The 19436-nt window shown below is 41.8% G+C and overlaps 1 protein-coding gene across 2 annotated transcripts in view; it reads left to right on the top strand.

Annotated features, from left to right (window-relative positions):
• Positions 1–3614: 3614 nt before the first annotated feature.
• snx29 (sorting nexin 29) overlaps positions 3615–19436 on the top strand; it is a 185047-nt gene continuing 169225 nt past the window's right edge. The window contains exons 1-10 of one of the 2 annotated variants that reach the window (XM_039788209.1): positions 3615–4038; positions 4790–4854; positions 7297–7349; positions 8053–8177; positions 13344–13524; positions 13791–13861; positions 14994–15033; positions 15078–15295; positions 16297–16699; positions 18320–18432. In XM_039788209.1, the coding sequence (XP_039644143.1) occupies positions 4032–4038; positions 4790–4854; positions 7297–7349; positions 8053–8177; positions 13344–13524; positions 13791–13861; positions 14994–15033; positions 15078–15295; positions 16297–16699; positions 18320–18432 (1276 nt within the window). In that variant the 5' untranslated portion in view covers positions 3615–4031. Of the gene's footprint in view, positions 4039–4441; positions 4567–4789; positions 4855–7296; positions 7350–8052; positions 8178–13343; positions 13525–13790; positions 13862–14993; positions 15034–15077; positions 15296–16296; positions 16700–18319; positions 18433–19436 lie in introns of those variants that run through there. The other variant, XM_039788208.1, reaches the window with a different exon arrangement.

Raw genomic sequence — 19436 nt, 5'->3', positions numbered from 1 at the left:
CGAAAGGGGGGATAGGGAAGAGATTTTATAAGGTCTGGCAGCCATTTCTGGATTATTTTAATTTACAATTTCCTGCTGGAAACACTGGGACATAATTGATTCACAGGCTCTGTAACTCTGTTGTATGTCAGTTTTTTTTTTTTCCCTTAAAGTATGTTTTTGTCATTTTATTATTGTATATGTTGGGGTTGCTGTTTGGGGACTTGTTAATTGTTTTATAAGTGTTTACAATTCAAAACCCAATAAAAACATTGGAATAAAATGGGGTAGGAAGAAGTTAAGAACTGTTCTGGTCCTACCCACTCTTTATGTTTTTTATACATTACTCATAGATAAAAGAAATTCAATTAGCATCCATCGGTGTCCATGTTCAACTCGGTCGGCTTGAACAAATCAACCCTTTTGGACAAAAACAAGAACAAAATAATCTGAACAGAGGAGCCAAAAAATCCACTGAACAGTCAATAAACAAGAACTAACCAACACAACAAAACGCACTGGTCCAGCTCATAGGCATTCAATATTTTGTTTCTGAATAGTATTTTTTTTTTAAGCTCATTATCACAGTTATTTCCCAGACTAACACCCTTTGTAGTAATGCAGTGAAGTCTTGTTCTTATTGTTGTTGTTTTTTTGGAATATACAGATTCCCACACTGCACATGTTACAGTTTTTTTTCCAATTGCTAAAACACAATTTTGCAAACTTAAACTTTTGCAAATACTTAACACAATTCACAACTCCACACACCCAAACTTCAGAATGCCTCATATATCCTACAAAATGAAGCACTGCAGCCAAAACTTCATATAGCATTATCGAAATCAAACTTTTGTACCAAATGGCACACACTTCATTCATATTACCAGATTTTTGTCTAACCAACTACACACTGTTGGGCATAATGAAAAGCACTCTCATCTTTAGTATGCTTTGCCATAATACTAAAATACTTCAGATTGTAGAAAATTCTTCAGATTGTTCACATGCACAGAAATATTTGCAGATACACACACACATGCTGTTGAAACATTTTTATTTATTCATTAAACAAGTCAGTGCAGCATATGCACAGCTGATATATTTACATTGGACGGAACAAAAATATGCTCACAAAAAAACAGTGAACTGAAAAAGAAAAATTGCAGAAAAAATTTGCAGAAATGTTAGAAAAATCAAAAGGTGCTCACCTGTGGTCTTTTCATAGTGCTTACTTCCTGATTGAAGAGGTAACAATTAACCATTGAGGAGTTTGGCCAGGTGGCACATGTAGGTATTGGCCAATCAGATCATGTAGTGTCATTTTGAATGGCAGTGTTTTGAAATGGCAGACATGTGACTTTATGTCAGATTGTTGTGTCTTATGCAGAGAACCGTGTTCAGTGCATTTAAAAAAGTGCCATTTTGAATTGCAAAATGTGTGTAAAGCAGAAGATGTGTTTAGACTTCTGGAGACTTGAGAATAGGTTTTGCTCTCTGTGTGTCAGTTTAAATAATTGTGCTATGCATGTCATTTTAGTGTGTTAGCAATTGGAAAAAAATAATGTAATAATGGCACATAATTCTCCCATGCTGCACAAACCTTTATTTGGATGTGATGTAATGTTAGGCCCATTTCAGCCACAAGAGGTCAGGAGCGCACAGGTCTAAATTGTTTGTATGCTCTTACATTTATAACATAATATCACAGTCTGCCCTCTGCTGATCAGGGTCTAAGCCAATCTGTCATTTCTAGCTGTTTTCGGTAGCGAATGTCATCTGGATACTGATATAACAGAATAAGAGGCTGAGCTAGAAGGTTTGGAACGCTCATTTGGATAGAAAGACCATTTAGTGAATACATAGTAAAGACTGTAGTTGAGACGGTGTAATGATGAGCAAACAGATAATGTTCACATGCGTTAGACCTCAACGATACGCTCCTCCAGGCCAAACAAATGTGTTGAAGGCATTTTCTTCCCCATAAAACAGTCGCAAAGCAGATATTCTGAATATATTGAAATGTCAGGTTTTTTTTTTCACATTACATGTTTACATAACAGGTCAGTAACAGTCATTTCTGTTAACCTTTGGCATGTTCATTTTCTTGTAATGCTTTAAACCTGCAAATCCAATATTATCATCATAAAATAATGCACCTGGTGAAACAATAATATAGAAAAATGGGTTCTTTCTTTTCACAGTGCAGGCTAAGGTTTGCTGCCACAGGAATTGGACCCTCTGAAGCTGGGAACAGGCAAGTTATAACATACCTTTACATACTTTCTGGCCTACTGCATATGAATTTGGTTCTGTGAAAAAAGCCCAAAGTCCACCCCAAAGGGACTTACCATCTCCAACAGAAAACACTGTTCACAAACTGCTCCAAACAGCTCTGCTGTAGTCCAGCCTTTACTTCAGAGACAAAACCGTCTCACTTTGTAACACACGTTATAATGCTCACCTAGCTGCTAGCGTGGCACGCCCTCATACTCTGCTTCTGACTGGCTAGTAGTCCTTACCTAGCTACTGCGCATGTGGAACTCCCAACAAAGATAGAACAGAAGTGAGATGCCTCACTCTGTAGCTAAAACAGAGAGCTCAACACACACCGGGTGAAAAGAGGAGCTGCAGCAATGTGCAGTACAACAAATACATGGTGTTTTTTGAAAATTAAACCATGTAAACCTATTCTGGTACAACCTCTAAATACAATTATGAACCTGAAAATGAGCATAATACGAGCACTTTCATTCGCATAATGGTACTGTGTGCTAATTGCGATGACGATCATCATCATCATCTGCCTATCAGGCTGTTCCTGCTGTTCCCACTGGTTACGGCCCCTGTACCAACTGCTGCCCCCTCCTGTGTTGACACATTTACATCTGTTGCTCCAGCCATTTCAAAACAAGCTCTGAATGGGGAACGCATTCATTGATTTATATGCCCCTTGGTGCTGTTTATCTCATTTATTGTCTTGCAAAAGATAACTGAGTCTAATCAGATCAGAACTGATCAGCGGGTTGTGTTGCACATCCTTAAATGAACTATAAATGATCAGTAATATGCATTTAAAAGGCTTTCAAATAATTTTTCATTAACATTGAAATGGTTTAAAGCAAGATAACATCAGCTGCTTTTTTGAGTACATATTTATTTTTCAACACTTGTTTTTCAACACTTCAACAGTTTCTGTTGCTTTTCCTGCTTTTGTCTAGTTGTGACATCATTCCGTTCTAGTCTGTGAAATGGTGGTGGGACCATTGACTCTAACAGTCGATGGGTGGGACACATGATGCTTCTGCTGCGACGCCCAACCTTCATTTGGTGAGAAAATATGTTAATATGTTATCATATATATATATATAACTTTTTTCAAATAAAAAATGTGATGTGTTAATGTTGCTTCACCCTATCTGCACAAATCCCAGAAAATATACATTTTAAGCATACAAGCATGCTTAAAAAAGTATGATACAAGATGATACAAGCATGCTTTTTTAAAATCATATTTCTGCATGTAAAAGTCTGAAAGTTAACTTTTGTAGTTCCACAACACTTACAAAAAGACTACAACACCCACTAGGACTCTCCTGTCATATGACAGCTGTGTGTTTTGTCATGTGATCGTTAACGCTGCTCAGTCAGTCCGTTTCCTTTGCTCGCAGTGCCACAGGCTCCTTATTGAAACTGAAACACTTCATTCCTCTCCTAAACGGACCTCCACATTTTAGACGGGTCCTTTCATGGCTCCGAAACTACAATTCGGCTTGCACTTAATACAGTTTATCTGCTCACCAGGCTTTATACAACTCTTACATGTCAGACTGGGGTAGACTCACAGCCCCAGCGGCTCCCCGGCAGGCCTCTCTCTGTTCACCGTGTGAGCATCGGCTCTCACGCCGCGGTTGAGTGGGTCCAGCTCGGCCACAGAGACAGCATGGCCCCGGTGCATCGCTAGCCTGTGCTCTTTATGATTAAAAGCACATCATATCGGCGGTAAACCGTTTTAGCTTGGATGCCACTACTACCGGGGTCTGGCTGTCAGAATGAACGGTGAGTTTTGTTGTCTCATTGCCTTTGGCTTGTCGCTCTCCCACAAAAAAAAAAAAACATATCATGCACGCAAGAGCAGATTTAGTAACTTGTTAGTTCCCTCCGTGCTCAGACATTAAGTTTGGGGTTTCTGCTGACTCGTTAACGGCACCGCAGCTACTTCCCCAATGTTAATAAACAGCAAATGACCTTTCTGGTCCGTCAAACCGTAGCGATTTATTAACAAAAGAAAGAAAATGAAAGGGATTCAACACTGCATGAACGCTCTTGTGAATGTGAACCTGTCCAATGCATGACTAACCGCACCACCACGCTGTGACAACCTGGGAAAAAACCACTTGGTCGTTTGGTTTTGAAGTGGCAAGTTAACATGAGAGGCAGTTATCTTGAGACTAGCCTTGAGGTGGAGGTGAAGTGTGGTTATGACTAGTCGCTAACGTGGGTCCCTCCTAAACATGTGGGTGGCGGAAAGGGACTGCTCCAGTTTCCATCACTCTGCAACTGCCAAGGTGCCCTTTGGCAAAGCATGTAAGCTTGTAGAATATTGTGTTTGAACTGGAAAACTTTATAAACAAACTGTTTTCTATATACTGACCGTGATGGCCATGACTTTCACCAGCAGTTCATTCCCTTCCTCTCCTTTTAAACATGCATCATTTACACAGGTATGACTGCAGTGACTGGTAATTTATTTTCTTAATCCATCATCAAACTAAATTTGGGCAATTTCCTGTCCATTCACCTTTTGCAGGCACTCAGCAGAGTGATACCAAGAGACAGCACCTCCTGGAGAGACTGCTGGATGCTGTCAAACAGGTGAGTCGCCGGTTATCTGTACGTTCTTTGCGGTCGAGATCATAGTACCAACACTTTATTCCAAAATCTGCCAGGGCTTTTAGCATGGTGAAAAAAAAAAAAATCACTTCACCTTAAACATGTGAGGTGTTGGGAAATTATTTACAATGGGTTTGTGGTGTCAGAATACCTATTAGTTCCTTTATTCACTGTGCGCACCGAAACCCACTAGAGGAAGCAAAACTGAGCATTATTTACAACTTTTGCAAGTTGATCTTCTATTGAATTCAATGCAAATATATTGAGTATATAGAAGGCAAACAATAAAGAGTAGAATATGAGTGGTTTCTAAGAGTGCGAGATTTTAGTTTTTGCCATTGAGCAAGGAAACCTAACACTGGTAGATGGGGTTTGATGTGATGTCCTTTCCCATACACAGAGGCAAAAAGAAAGTGGGGACTGCATGTACAGTATTGGGGTTAGTCTGGGCTATTATATATGTACCGTGGCCGTCAGAGTGGATGGCTAATACCTCTGAGGTTGTGACTAGCAACACCAGCGCACCTCAAGGAACTGTTCTGGTGCCATTCCTCTTCAATTCTACACCTCAGACTCTGCTTTCACCTTTAACTCTGGTTCCTGCCGCCTCCAAAAGTGTTCCCGACGACTTCTCCATTGTTGGATACAACGAGAACGAGGAGGACTGATAAAGAGCCTTATCACACGGTTCAGCAACATCACCCGAAGCTCAACATCGCCAAGTCCGCAGCAGTAGGAGGGCCCCCTGTCCCAGTTACCATCCATTGGGAGGAAGTGGAGAGGGTGGACTCATACAGGTACCTTGGGGTTCATACCAATAAAAAAAAACTGGACTGGTCTCACAACACAGACGCCTTCTTCAAAAAGGGACAGAGCACACTGTTCTTCCTGAGGAGGCTTGGATCCTTCAGTGTGTGCAACGGGCTCCTGAAGATATTTTATCAGTCCGTAGTAGCCAGCCAGCGCTCTTTGCTGTGGTGTGCTGGACTGGTAACATCAAGACTAGTGAGGCCAGCTGACTGAACACGCTGGTGAGGAAGGCCAGCTCTGTGGTCGGGCTGAAACTAGACCGTCTGGAGTAAGGGGAAGGGGAATGGAGGACACAATTAAAGCCATCCTAGGCATCTCCTCTCATCCCCCTCCATGATGAGCTGTGGCAGATGGGCAGCTCATTCAGCCACTGGATCTACCCACTCAGGTGCAAAACTGAGCGCCTCAGATGCTCCTTTGTAGCTGCTGCAAGAAAACTCTGCAAGTAAGGGGCAAGGCTGAAAACCAACATTGAATGGCCGTGACCTTCGATCCCTCCAGCACTGCATTAAAACCCGACCTCATTATGTAAAGGATATTACCACGTGGGCTCAGGAACACTTCGGAAAACCATTGGCAGTTAACACAGTTCGTCGCTACATCTGTAAGTGCAAGTTAAAACTCTACCGTGCAAAGCGAAAGCCACAACAACACCCAGAAACGCTGTCGGCTTCTCTGGCCCCGAGCTCATCTGAGATGGACTGACGCGAAGTGGAAAAGTGTGCTGTGGTCTGACGAGTCCACATTTCAAATTGTTTTTTGGAAATCGTGGACGTCATGTCCTCCGGGCCAAAGAGACCATCCAGATTGTCATCAGCGCAAAGTTCTAAAGCCAGCATCCGTGATGGTATGTGGGTGTGTTAGTGCCCATGGCATGGGTAACTTGCACATCTGTGAAGGCCCCATTAATGCTGAAAGGTGCATACAGGTTTCAGAGCAACATATGCTGCCATCCAAGCGACGCCTTTTTCAGGGACGGCCCTGCTTATTTCAGCAAGACAATGCCAAGCCACATCCTGCTCGTGTTACAACAGCATGGCTTCGTAGTAAAAGAGTACTAGACTGGCCTGCCTGCAGTCCAGACCTGTCTGCAGTCCAGACCTGTCTGCAGTCCAGACCTGTCTGCAGTCCAGACCTGTCTCCAGTCCAGACCTGTCTCCAGTCCAGACCTGTCTCCAGTCCAGACCTGTCTCCCATTAAAATGTGTGGCCAGTATGAAGAACAAAGTATGACAACAGAGACCCTGGACTGTTGAGCTACTGAAGTCGTACATCAAGGAAGAATGGGAAAGCATTCTACCAACAAAGCTTCAACAATTAGTCTCCTCAGTTCCCAAACGCTTGTTGAGTGTTGTTAAAAGGAAAGGTGATGTAACACAGTGGTAAACATGCCCATCTCCCAGCTTTTTTGGAATGTGTTGCATGCATCAAATTCAAAATGAGTGAATATTTGAAAAAAAACAAACAAACAAGTTTATCAGTTTGAACATTAAATGCCATGTCTTTGTAGTGTATTCAATTGAATATAGGTTGAAAAGGATTTGCAAAATCATTGAATTCTGTTTTTATTTACATTTTACGCAACGTCCCAACTTATACATACTTTATTTTCCAGTGCCAAATCCGCTTTGGAGGAAGAAAGGAGATTGCCACAGACTCAGACAGCAGGTAAGAGAAGCTGCCTGTTACCAAGACATTCTTTAGTTATATAATTGTGTTTTATTCAGCCCCCAAGAGGTGGTTTGGTTTGCTTGTGTAGTTCAAGGGCACTTCATGCTGTAGACTCCGACCTTTAGCCTCTTCTGTACAGCAATCTGGCAAATGCCCAGCTTGAGGATGGATTTCTTCACTACAATGAATAAAATAACCTTATTTTTTGGTTGGTATGGCCTTACTGCTCTCAACTCAGAGGGATATTTGAAGGAGCATCTCAGGGATTTCAGCACGTTTGGAGAGCTTTACAATATCCTATCATCATATCTATGCAATAAGAAGTTTTTATGACGTTCAATAAAAGAGAAAAATGGGTTATTTATAAAAGACGATGTACCAACCATTTTTCATCAGTGCTTAATGCTGTCAGTGAGAAATATTTGATGTCCTGTGCTGCTCAGATCTTATTTTGAAGTTGTAGCTACAGTTTTTAGTAGTACCATTTTCTGCCTTGTTATTGGCGTTTCAAATCATTGTAGGATAGAATAATATTTAGAAGTCTGGACTGTTTGCAATTTAGTGGTGGTCTTTCATCTTTTTATCTGAAACTATAAATGATGGTACTTCTAGTGGAGTTTAAAGTGCACCCATAAATTCAAGAGGCATAAAAGCACTCATGGGGTGCACATAGTCCAGTAACACGTCTTTGTCTCTGCAGGGTGATCTGCCTGTGTGCCCAGTTTGAAGTGGTGTTGCAGCATGGCCTGAGGAAGAGCCGAGGTCTGGCTCTCACCGCCGCTGCTCTCAAGCAGGCTGCAGGCTTCAGCACCAAGACGGAAGGAGGTACGATAATTAGCTGGCTGCATGGTGTCTGTTAAACTCAGGTCTAAAGTTGGAAATCAAGGTGGCAACTTAACTTTAACCTACAGCATTTACTTTGGAAAAAGCAGAACCGAGTGCTAACCTTGCTACAAGGTGGCGTAGCTTGTTATTTTGGAAGTCATGGAGGGTTGGAAGACACAGATGTGTCAGTGGGAAGCTCCGAGCTGCAGGATAACCACATGCACAAGCGCACACAACCTGGCTGTGAGACCAGATGGTTAGACTACAGACACAGTTCAAAATGGCATGCACAGGAAGGTCTCTGCTTCCCTGTTTCACTCTCTCTGTTGTCCTTAGCTGTCAGTCTTTAAACCTCCGTCTCTCTGTCTCAGTCTGTGGTGGGCCGCGCACCTGCTGTTTCTTTGCGCTCCTAAAAAGTGTCATTATAAATGCATGCTGTGTGCTCAAGCATTGTTCAAACCCTCAGACGTTTGTTTTAAATTCCAGTCAAGATCTCAAAGATGCCAAACAGCCTATGGCATGCTGAACTACGGGGAGATGAAATTATAGCTGGCACAAAAATGTGGAAGACATCTGGGATATTTCTAGGTGATGTAGTAGTGCAGCCATAAACAAATAACAGCCACCCTTCCATTTGACATTTATTTAAAATGTTTTCAAAGAAATGAGCCTCTTCTTTTCTTCATCCCACTAAATAAGTCTCATGTTTTTATTTGTTGCTGCTGAGATTTGTGCTCTATTGCAGTGGTTCCCAACCCTTTCTTTTGTCTAGATGAGGTCTAGCACCCCTTCATCGACACCACCCATCATGTTAAACATCTGTGAATTTGAATTGATTCTAAACTGGATATTACAGTGCCTTGCGAAAGTATTCTGCCCCCTTGAACTTTTCGACCTTTTGCCACATTTCAGGCTTCAAACATAAAGATATAAAACTGTAATTTTTTGTGAAGAATCAACAACAAGTGGGACACAATCATGAAGTGGAACGAAATTTATTGGATATTTCAAACCTTTTTAACAAATAAAAAACTGAAAAATTGGGCGTGCAAAGTTATTCAGCCCCCTTAAGTTAATACTTTGTAGCGCCACCTTTTGCTGCGATTACAGCTGTAAGTCGCTTTGGGTAGGTCTCTATCAGTTTTGCACATCGAGACTGAAATTTTTGCCCATTCCTTCTTGCAAAACAGCTCGAGCTCAGTGAGGTTGGATGGAGAGCGTTTGTGAACCGCGACTTTCAGTTCTTTCCACAGATTCTCGATTGGATTCAGGTCTGGACTTTGACTTGGCCATTCTAACACCTGGATATGTTTATTTGTGAACCATTCCATTGTAGATTTTGCTTTATGTTTTGGATCATTGTCTTGTTGGAAGACAAATCTCCGTCCCAGTCTCAGGTCTTTGGCAGACTCCATCAGGTTTTCTTTCCAGAATGGTCCTATATTTGGCTCCATCCATCTTCCCATCAATTTTAACCATCTTCCCTGTCCCTGCTGAAGAAAAGCAGGCCCAAACCATGATGCTGCCACCACCATGTTTGCAGTGGGGATGGTGCGTTCAGGGTGATGAGCTGTGTTGCTTTTATGCCAAACATAACGCTTTTGCATTGTTGCCAAAAAGTTCGATTTTGGTTTCATCTGACCAGAGCACCTTCTTCCACATGTTTGGTGTGTCTCCCAGGTGGCTTGTGGCAAACTTTAAAACGAGCACTTTTTATGGATATCTTTAATAAATGGCTTTCTTCTTGCCACTCTTCCATAAAGGCCAGATTTGTGCAGTATACGACTGATTGTTGTCCTATGGACAGAGTCTCCCACCTTAGCTGTAGATCTCTGCAGTTCATCCAGAGTGATCATGGGCCTCTTGGCTGCATCTCTGATCAGTCTTCTCCTTGTATGAGCTGAAAGTTTAGAGGGATGGCCGGGTCTTCGTAGATTTGCAGTGATCTGATACTCTCTTCCATTTCAATATTATCGCTTGCACAGTGCTCCTTGGGATGTTTAAAGCTTGGGAAATCTTTTTGTATCCAAATCCGGCTTTAAACTTCTCCACAACAGCATCTCGGACCTGCCTGGTGTGTTCCTTGTTCTTCATGATGCTCTCTGCGCTTTAAACGGACTTCTGAGACTATCACAGAGCAGGTGCATTTATACGGAGACTTGATTACACACAGCTGGATTCTATTTATCATCATTAGTCATTTAGGTCAACATTGGATCATTCAGAGATCCTCACTGAACTTCTGGAGAGAGTTTGCTGCACTGAAAGTGAAAGGGGCTGAATAATTTTGCACGCCCAATTTTTCAGTTTTTTATTTGTTAAAAAGGTTTGAAATATCCAATAAATTTCGTTCCACTTCATGATTGTGTCCCACTTGTTGTTGATTCTTCACAAAAAATTACAGTTTTATATCTTTATGTTTTGAAGCCTGAAATGTGGCAAAAGGTCGAAAAGTTCAAGGGGGCCGAATACTTTCGCAAGGCACTGTATTTAAAGCTGCTGTAGGTAAGATTGTGAAGATCCAGGACTTTGCCAACAAATTTGAACATCGACAACTTCTCAGTCCCTCCCCCCTTTCTGCTGCAGCCCAAACCGTCTCCTAAGCCCCTCCCACACAAGGGAGTTTGACAGAACTGCCGGCCGGCATGTCAGACTACTAAACACTAACGCAATGTTTACTCACCAACCGTAAAACGATGCTAACTAGCATTTCAGCATCATATCAGACCGACCACTGTGCAAACGTTACTATCATGCTCACCAACGTAGCTTTGTGGACTTTTGACCACTAATAACCAAGTTAAAGATAAATCATTTATGGTAATTATATTACCTGTCAGAAGAAATGGCTACATCTGCATTGTTCTTCAGATCTTTAAAAGCTGTGGTGGTACCAGAGGAGCTGGATTTTTTATATTACATAATTCATATAGTTCTACTGGAACATAGGGTCAGTTTCAGCAAATATGACAAAGTTAGTTTTATAAGACTTACCTACTGCATCTTTAACTACTAATGATATAAAGTTGGTATAATAGTGGAGCTTACAATAATATTGTCATAAAATTGAGCTGTAAATGTTTAGGTGGGGTTGGTTAAGTTGGCATTTGTTTATTACTACCACATGAAGTTTCAGCCGTATATTTATTACTTATAATTTCATTTATTATAGCTGTTTTAACTATTTATCCATTACTTTTAGCTAACTGTTTCAACCATTTATCCATTATCTTTAGCTAACTATTTCATCCGTTTAGCCATTACTTTTAGCTAACTGTTTCAACCATTTATCCATTATCTTTAGCTAACTATTTCATCTGTTTAGCCATTACTTTTAGTTAGCTATTTCAACCATTTATCCATTATTTTTATCAAACTATTTCATCCGTTTATACATTACTTTTAGCTAACTGTTTCAACCATTTATCCATTACCTTTAGCTAACAATTTCAACCATTTATCCATTACTTTTAGTCAACTATTTTAACTATTAATCCATAAGTATTATTTTTAATCATCTGTCCATTAGCTAAGTATTAACGGTTTAATCTATTATAATTACTTTTGACCATTTCTTTTAGCTGTCTATAACAGCTTATCCTTTACTTTCAGCTAGCTACTGTGTTTCGACTGTGCCAACTATATTACTTTTAGCTTCTTTGCTTGCTTGCTAACTATTTTTCATGTACTTAGTTGCAACTTATTGTGTTCAGTTATTATAGTTATAGTCTATATCCTCGACATTCCACTTCCGGGATTGCTCCGGTGCGGCAGGAAATTCCGCTGGATACATGTCTTTTTGCTGATGTCCATTTCCTTCGCTTTCTTTGTTTTGGAATTTTAAACTCTGGTGGATTTATGAGGACTATGGTTAACTGCTCCTCAGATCTCTGCAGGGTAAATTGAGACAGCTAGCTAGACCAGGGGTCTTCAACAGGGGGTCCGGGACCCCTAGGGGGTCCTCAGAGTCAATGCAGGGGGGCCTCCAAATTATTAAGTTAAGTTTTTTTTCAAAAATTAAAAAGTCCTAACATGAATCCAACATATTATTGGCAAATATAAATCTCTTGCACAACTAAAACAACTTTTGAACGTAAAAGTTCCTCCAAAACAAGTTCCTTCCCGGCGCTATTTTGCAGCGGCTCCGTGCGGATTCTAGCACCGCTCATGACGATTGTGATTTGTTTAAAGAAATGCCAATTAACCAGAGCACGTTTTTCTCCCATCCCGGAATGCTATGTGGACTAACCAGACCCTCCTCCGCAGAGGTGGAGGATGGTCTGGCAAGGCAAGACTATAGTTGACTCACAATGTGTGGACATGTTTTTGAAAGAGATGAAAGACTAATTTCTGGTTTGTCAAATTATTTGACTTACTCCTACTCCACCTTTGCATGTACCCACTGAATAAGAAACACTGCTCTATGGTATCTCCATGCGGAAATGAACAGTATAAAAAGCTTTGAGATTCAGTTTTATTTGCAGCCATCCAGGCTTATAAAGACCTTAGGGACATTAGTTTCACATTATACTGAATTGTTTCTAATGTGTCATATTTAACAACCTCGTGGCTATTAAATCCAGATGGAGGAGAATTGCAGGACTTCTGTAATGGCTACCACGTCATTACCATTAGCACATCTGACATTTTCCTGTATTTCACAGTCAATTAGAAGAAAGGATTGTGGCTGAACTCTTGGATTTGGAGCTCCCTAATGAAGCCAAGCCCTCTGTCAAAGCCAGAAATAGCAGCAATAAGTTTAACACATTGTTCTGGGGTTATATGCTAATCATATGCAAAACCGTAGCATAACGCTCATTCCTATTAATTACGAAAAAACTTTACATTGACACAGACCCCCATGATTTTTTTGGTCCTTTTATCTTCTTTTTCTGTTTTTATAGAAAATAATACAATTGTATGAGTTCTGCTGTGAGTGCAAAATATGGAGAGGTAACAGATAGGAGGTCAGGATGGAGCTGTGTGTAAGGAGGTGTGGATATTCGCTAATGAATGTGCCGACTCTCGGGACTCTAGGAGTGTTTTCGCCACTGCTTCCCTGGCCTTTTGAACCTCTTGTCTAACTTAAGAACAGATCCGATGGAACTGATTCTCTCCTTCTTTGTCTATCTTTCCTCTTCCTCTCCGTTTTCATCCCCTCACCAGAATTTACCTTCTGGTTCTATGTGAAGGAGCATCTGAACCGCCACGAGCTCCAGCGGTTCTACTCCCTACGTCACATCTCCTCCGAGCTGGGCCGGGGCCGTGCCTGGCTGCGCTGCGCCCTCAACGAGCACTCGCTGGAGCGCTACCTGCACACACTGCTGGCTGATCGCCCACGCCTGGGGTTAGTTTGTGTGTGTGTGTGTGTGTGTGTGTGTGTGTGTGTGTGGATCTCAATAATAAAGATATTAGCAATTTCATATAACAAAATGTTTTTAAACGTTTGCATATCAGTGTGATCTTGCGTGCATGCTCTTTGCTGATGTTTTACTGCCACTCCAGAATCTATTCACCTCCAGAGCTGGTATTTCCTCAGCTGTGCAGTGTTTTTTTTTTTTAAACTTCTTTGTCTTGATAAGAGATGTTACTTCACCTCTCTTTTTTTTCTAGAACTTACTATGAAGACTGGGCTTTTATTCTTGATGAAGAGAGAGCAAGTATGCTCCCCACCATGGCTGCAGGTGAGTTTGTGTTTTAATGTTGCAGATAGTTGCAGGATCAACATAGTACACACCAGACTGTGGTGGGGGGGGGGGTCAAATGCTAGCGGCATGGTAAACATTACCGTAGTGTGAAATGCCACTCAAAAGGAAGTGTCCACCAGTTACCATGTTAATGTTGCATGTCATGCTATATCATACCAAACATGCATACGACCTGTATGCTACATGCCACCATTCAACATGTTGGCAAGACTACACATGTTGGCATGCTAATGTTACATAATACTATGTTAAAACTAAGGTTACATATTCATATAATGTAACATTAGCAAAAACATAACCTATCATATCATGGTCATTTTTGCATGCAGTTTTTTTCACAGTTGGTATGTTAACATGTTAACATTTAGCAGGTTAATACAACATGATCAAAGTAGAGCCAAGTCTGACAACATACAGCTGAGCCTGACAATTTGAGTTTGAGTCGTCCTAAATGGCCGACGTACAGAGGGAATACCCTTTTGATATATCTTCTTGTGCCACCCTCAGGCAAGGCTATATTTTTTGCCCCATTAGTGGTAAGGATATAAAAACAGCAAAGTCGTGTCCCCATGTTTTATATATCCAAAGATGTTATCTTCTTGGGGTTTAATGAGCATTACAGCGTGCTTTTAATCTCATTGAAATTTAAACATGCTTCAGACAAACGGAGCTGCTGTAAAAGCAGCAAATTAACTGACGCTGCACTTTACTTGTTTGTCATGACTAGATTTGGTGGGAATTGATGTCCTAACCCTATTAGTGGTAATGCCTGTGCTCTTACTCTTGAACTATTGATGAGCGCAAACTCTAAAATATTAAGAATACAAACCACTGATCTCACGCCAGAGCCTTTCCTCTCTGCTCATACACAGGCAGATAGCCGGAGTTCATCTTAGGTTGCCCACTCTGGCTGTGCGCGCCCAGAAAAGCTTACAAAGCACTTTGCGGAAGTTCAAAAGCTTTGTGTGATTTTATTACACGGATCTGTCATAAATTGCATTTCCTTCCTCTCTCTCTCTTTTTTTTTTTTTTTTTTTTTTTTTTTTTTCTCTCTCTCTCTCTCTCTCTCTCTCTCTCTCTCTCTCTCTCTTCATGCTACGCTGTTCAGGTCTGAACTCCATCCTGTTTGCCATCAACTTAGACAACAGGATGGAGTTCAGACCATCCTGTTTGCCATCAACTTAGACAACAGTGACCTGAACGGCGGGGTGATGCGAGGAGGCCCCTCGGTGTCCCACCTCCTCAAGGAGTCCACGCAGGGCATCGGCAGCCTGTGGAAAGAGTCGACTCAGGGGGTCAGCAGCCTGCTGCGAGAGATCAGCACCGCCACGGCTGTAGTGCCCGGCTTCACCCCCAGAGTGGACGGGGCCTCAGACCCGCTGCCTGTCCTCCCACGCAGCAGCTCTGCTGGTAGGAATCCCGAATCTTTAATATAGACTTGTTAGTATTGCTGCAACACGCAGAGGGTCCCCCGAATAATTTACAGTGCAATACAACAGCTGTGCAAGTAATAGAAAGTAGCAGATTTTCTTTTAGCACTTAACACTTTCTCAAAACTTTGCAGACATGACATCTATTTTGGGACTATTTCACAGTATTGTAAGGTGTTTCTGTTATTTTGTCCACCCTTTGAATACAATGAGTTATACATTGTGTTCCTCTGGCTCTAACATGTAAATAAATCACACAGATGCTGTATTTCAGAATTGCGGCATGCTGTAAATGTATTCCTAGAACATGTGTTTATGTCACAAAAGCGTCACAGAACCAGCACAAACATAAAGCAAATAAAACGACGTACGCTTCAGTTGGAGCATGTATAATGAATGCACTGGTGGAACGAATCCAGTGGATGCAACGCAAGGCGTCTGCAGCAGAGTGCTGCAGCAGTGATGAAATCCCCCATGAAATGAAAAAAAAAAACAACTTCCAGAATGTCGGTTCCTCCTTTGACCTCATTTAGCTTACTCTGCCCTGGTCTATTCCATCGGCGGGGGGGGAGGGAACTTAGACCGCTTTCTCCTCTTATGTTCTGCTCAGTGGGATGAACAAGCTTTTAAATTTGAACTGTGAATGAATGTCAATTCTAAGCTGTGTGCCAGTTCCTCAAGGTGGGAACCCATTCATAGTATTCACTGGTAGACTCACTATTGCACAGCCAGGCCTTTTGGCTTTAAAAAAGGAAGAGGGAGTTGGATGGATAGTGTATTAGAAAGGCTTAATTGAAATGAACTTAAGTTGCTGATGTCACCAGTACTAAACTTTACTGTATGAACATTCGGAAGGCAGCTAGTCCAGACGGGTGAAACGTACGCAAATTCAAAGTTTCACTTCATTCAAGTTTTAAAATTGAGGTTGTGGTTCACTTCTATTTTTTTTTTTTTTTTTTCTTTTCATCTTTTCCCACCCAGACTCAGGGCTGAGGAAGGAGCGCCGGCGGAAAAAGAAAGTCACCAACATCATTTCCTTTGATGACGATCTGGATGGGGGTGCGGAGGATGAGGAGGAGGGAGAGGAGGACTCCCAGAAGATGGGCGCCATGAGGAAGAGCCACATTCCTCCCGCTCAGAGAAGTGTGGAGGAAGGAATAGATACTTTGGAGCCGGCCTTCTCCGAGTCGCCAGCCCAGAACGGCCTGGCTGAGCCGGGCATAGTCAGCTGGGTGGGGTCCCCCCACCCCTCTCGTACTCCACCCACTACTACACCTCCTCTGCCTGACAGTAAGAGTATAGACTACGAGGATGAGGAGGAAGAGGATGACATGTACAAACCCAGAGCACAAACCCAGGAGGAGGAGAGGAGCAGCTCTGATCAGTGAGTCAGATAACTTCAGTTGAATGATTGTCGGGTTATAAAAAAGTATTAAGAGAAATATTTCATATTTCTCTGTTTGTTTAGTTTTTATTCTGACAGACATTAGTGTGGGCTTAGGGCAAACTACCCTTGGAAGTTGTTCTTTAAGTGCATGGGAAATGAAATAGGAGATCATTAACAAATAGAGTTATAATTAAAAAGTGCTCATATTTTTGTTTCATCCTGTTTTTATTTGTTGAGTTCTCAAATGATGGGCTGCTGGAGGTGATTAATAGGATCCAAAAGTCTGTGTTCCCTGCAGAGCACAAAATTAATGTTGGCTTAATTTGCCTATACACTGTGCAAGTTGCATTATGTTTAGTTCAATAAAATTATCTCAAAAAAAAGGACAAATTAAAAAAAAAAAAGAATCAGTGTGAAATGCGAAAAATGTAATGGATTTTTCTTAGATTTCTTACTCTGGTCCTGACATTTATTCACAACAGAATGAAGACCAGGCATTTTTAAACTGTGAAGGGAGAGAGATGTGAGGCAAAGATGCTGTGTGAGGTGAAAGGGACAGGTGCATGCTGGGGAATTAGTTACCGTAGTTTGACCCGCTTATTCAGCCCGTTTACAGTCCGCAGTTGCAGCAGTGGTCGTGACGCACAGCTCATACACAGAGGGAATTAATGTAGCGAAGATACGGAGCCATAACTCAGTGAAATGTGAACACACCGACATAATCATGTAGTTTTAGATTCAGTGGGACTTGCACTTTCTAAAGATATCATTATCTCTGATGTCCATTGCAAATAAACTTCCATAAAACTGCTTGGAAATCATAGCATAAATTACTCTTTATAACTCCAGAACTTGCCTGAGAATCGTCACATTTTTAAGTTTTAAAGGTCCCATGGCATGAAAATTTCACTTTATGAGGTTTTTTAACATTGATATGCGTTCCCCCAGCCTGCCTATGGTCCCCCAGTGGCTAGAAATGGCGATAGGTGTAAACCGAGCCCTGGGTATCCTGCTCTGCCTTTGAGAAAATGAAAGCTTGGCTTTCAAATGAGCAAAGTGGCAGTTGGTCAAGGCCACACCCCAACCTTGCCCCCCTCCTCCTCAATAGCTACAGACATAGAAATGGCACATACTAAGGAAAGCTCATTGTGGGACTGGCTCTAGTGGCTGTAATTCTGCACCAAGGCTGAATCAAAGAGACTTCAGATACAGTATGGCCACTAAGGCCTATATAAAAGCATCCAAAGAGCACCATGTCATGGGACCTTTTAAGTATTTGATTCATACTTGTGTGTGCATCGATGGGTACACTGCGAAAAGGAACTGCTGATATCTAATTCGGCATACTTTTATTGGTGTCAAAATGTAAACGTATAAAGACTGTAAAACAGGGCTGAAGTTGTAGCCCACAGGGCAACTCACTGAATCCATGGTGACATTATGTTTACATCCTCCAAAGCATTATGGGAGGCACAGTTGACAATAGAATGTGTTGTGCAGTCGAGGTTTTAATCCAAAATGTCCACGACTGAACTATGGGACAGAACAGTGAAATGTGCTTCTCTCTCAGGGAAAAGCCCCAGCCACACTGACTGAAGATAAATTGCTTTGATTTAGGGTGGTGGTAGGCAGCCTGTCCAGTGTGTCCACGTGGAGTCCTCTACAGGTGATGACCGAACACAGAAGCTCGGACATCCTCATTCCTCTGAACCCTGCAGACTCTCAGCCAGGTACTGTAGACAAAAGCCGCTTTCCGACCAAGTAGTTACAGGAACGTAGTTATAGGAAAAGTCCACTTCTAAGCAGATCTACTAACTACTCTCCCCCAAAACTGTTTTTAGGGGTAAGGGAGTGATGCAAGCACGGCAACAGTCTTTATAGCGTTAAAATCAGAAAACAAATACACCATGTATAAGTATGAACTAAATACAAAATCTAATGTGTGTATAACATATTTGTCACAATTTAAACAAGTCTCCCGAAGAGAAACGGGGATCTCTTGTCAAGGCCGCAGGTCACACTTGTTGAGTTTAACTCCAAAAAGACAGTTAACCACAGGTTCCCGTTAATCTTATGATGGACATGTGTTGTGATATTTAAACAAACGAACCGCTTCCAGCTTACAGCGGGGTCTCTGAGCAGGACTGGCTGAGCGACGAGCTAGCGGCCGGGGCAGGCGCTAGCTGGCTGTCGCGTCGCTTCATGGAGCTTCTCAACTCTGAAAACTTTGAAGCAAATTGTCAATTCAGCATCAATTTACGCAAGACTGACTATATTCAAAATCGAAACAGTTAATTTCTCGCCTAAAACGTTGCCGGAAGTGATTTTAGTGATGAATAAGATGGCGAAAAAAGTTAAAATTGTCCCGTTGTTGGTCTGTCTGTACCGGAAACCCGACCCTCGCTGACCTAGGTTCCTATGCGAAAAGGGAACAGCGAAAAGACCCTTCCCTGAAGTAGGAGCTGAAAGAGTTATAGGAACTGTGGCCAGAGGAACTTAAAAATCCCCAAATTGGTCCAGTCGGAACACGAGAAAGAAAGGGTTCTAGGAATGTTGTGTTCTAGGAACTGCAAAAATCCTTCCTCGGAAAGAGGTCGGAAAGAGGCTAAAAGCTGCAGACCTTCAAGGAAGACAAAAGAATATTAAAAACACTTCCTGATGCATTCTGTTCCCACATCAGTGTAATATTTCTTGAGTGCTTCTAGCCTGCACTGCGGCACTGCTCCTACATTTA

This window comes from Perca fluviatilis, chromosome 21 (genome assembly GCF_010015445.1).
Source record: "Perca fluviatilis chromosome 21, GENO_Pfluv_1.0, whole genome shotgun sequence".
Classification (NCBI taxonomy): Eukaryota; Metazoa; Chordata; class Actinopteri; order Perciformes; family Percidae; genus Perca; species Perca fluviatilis.
This window is presented reverse-complemented; position numbering and strand designations above follow the sequence as displayed.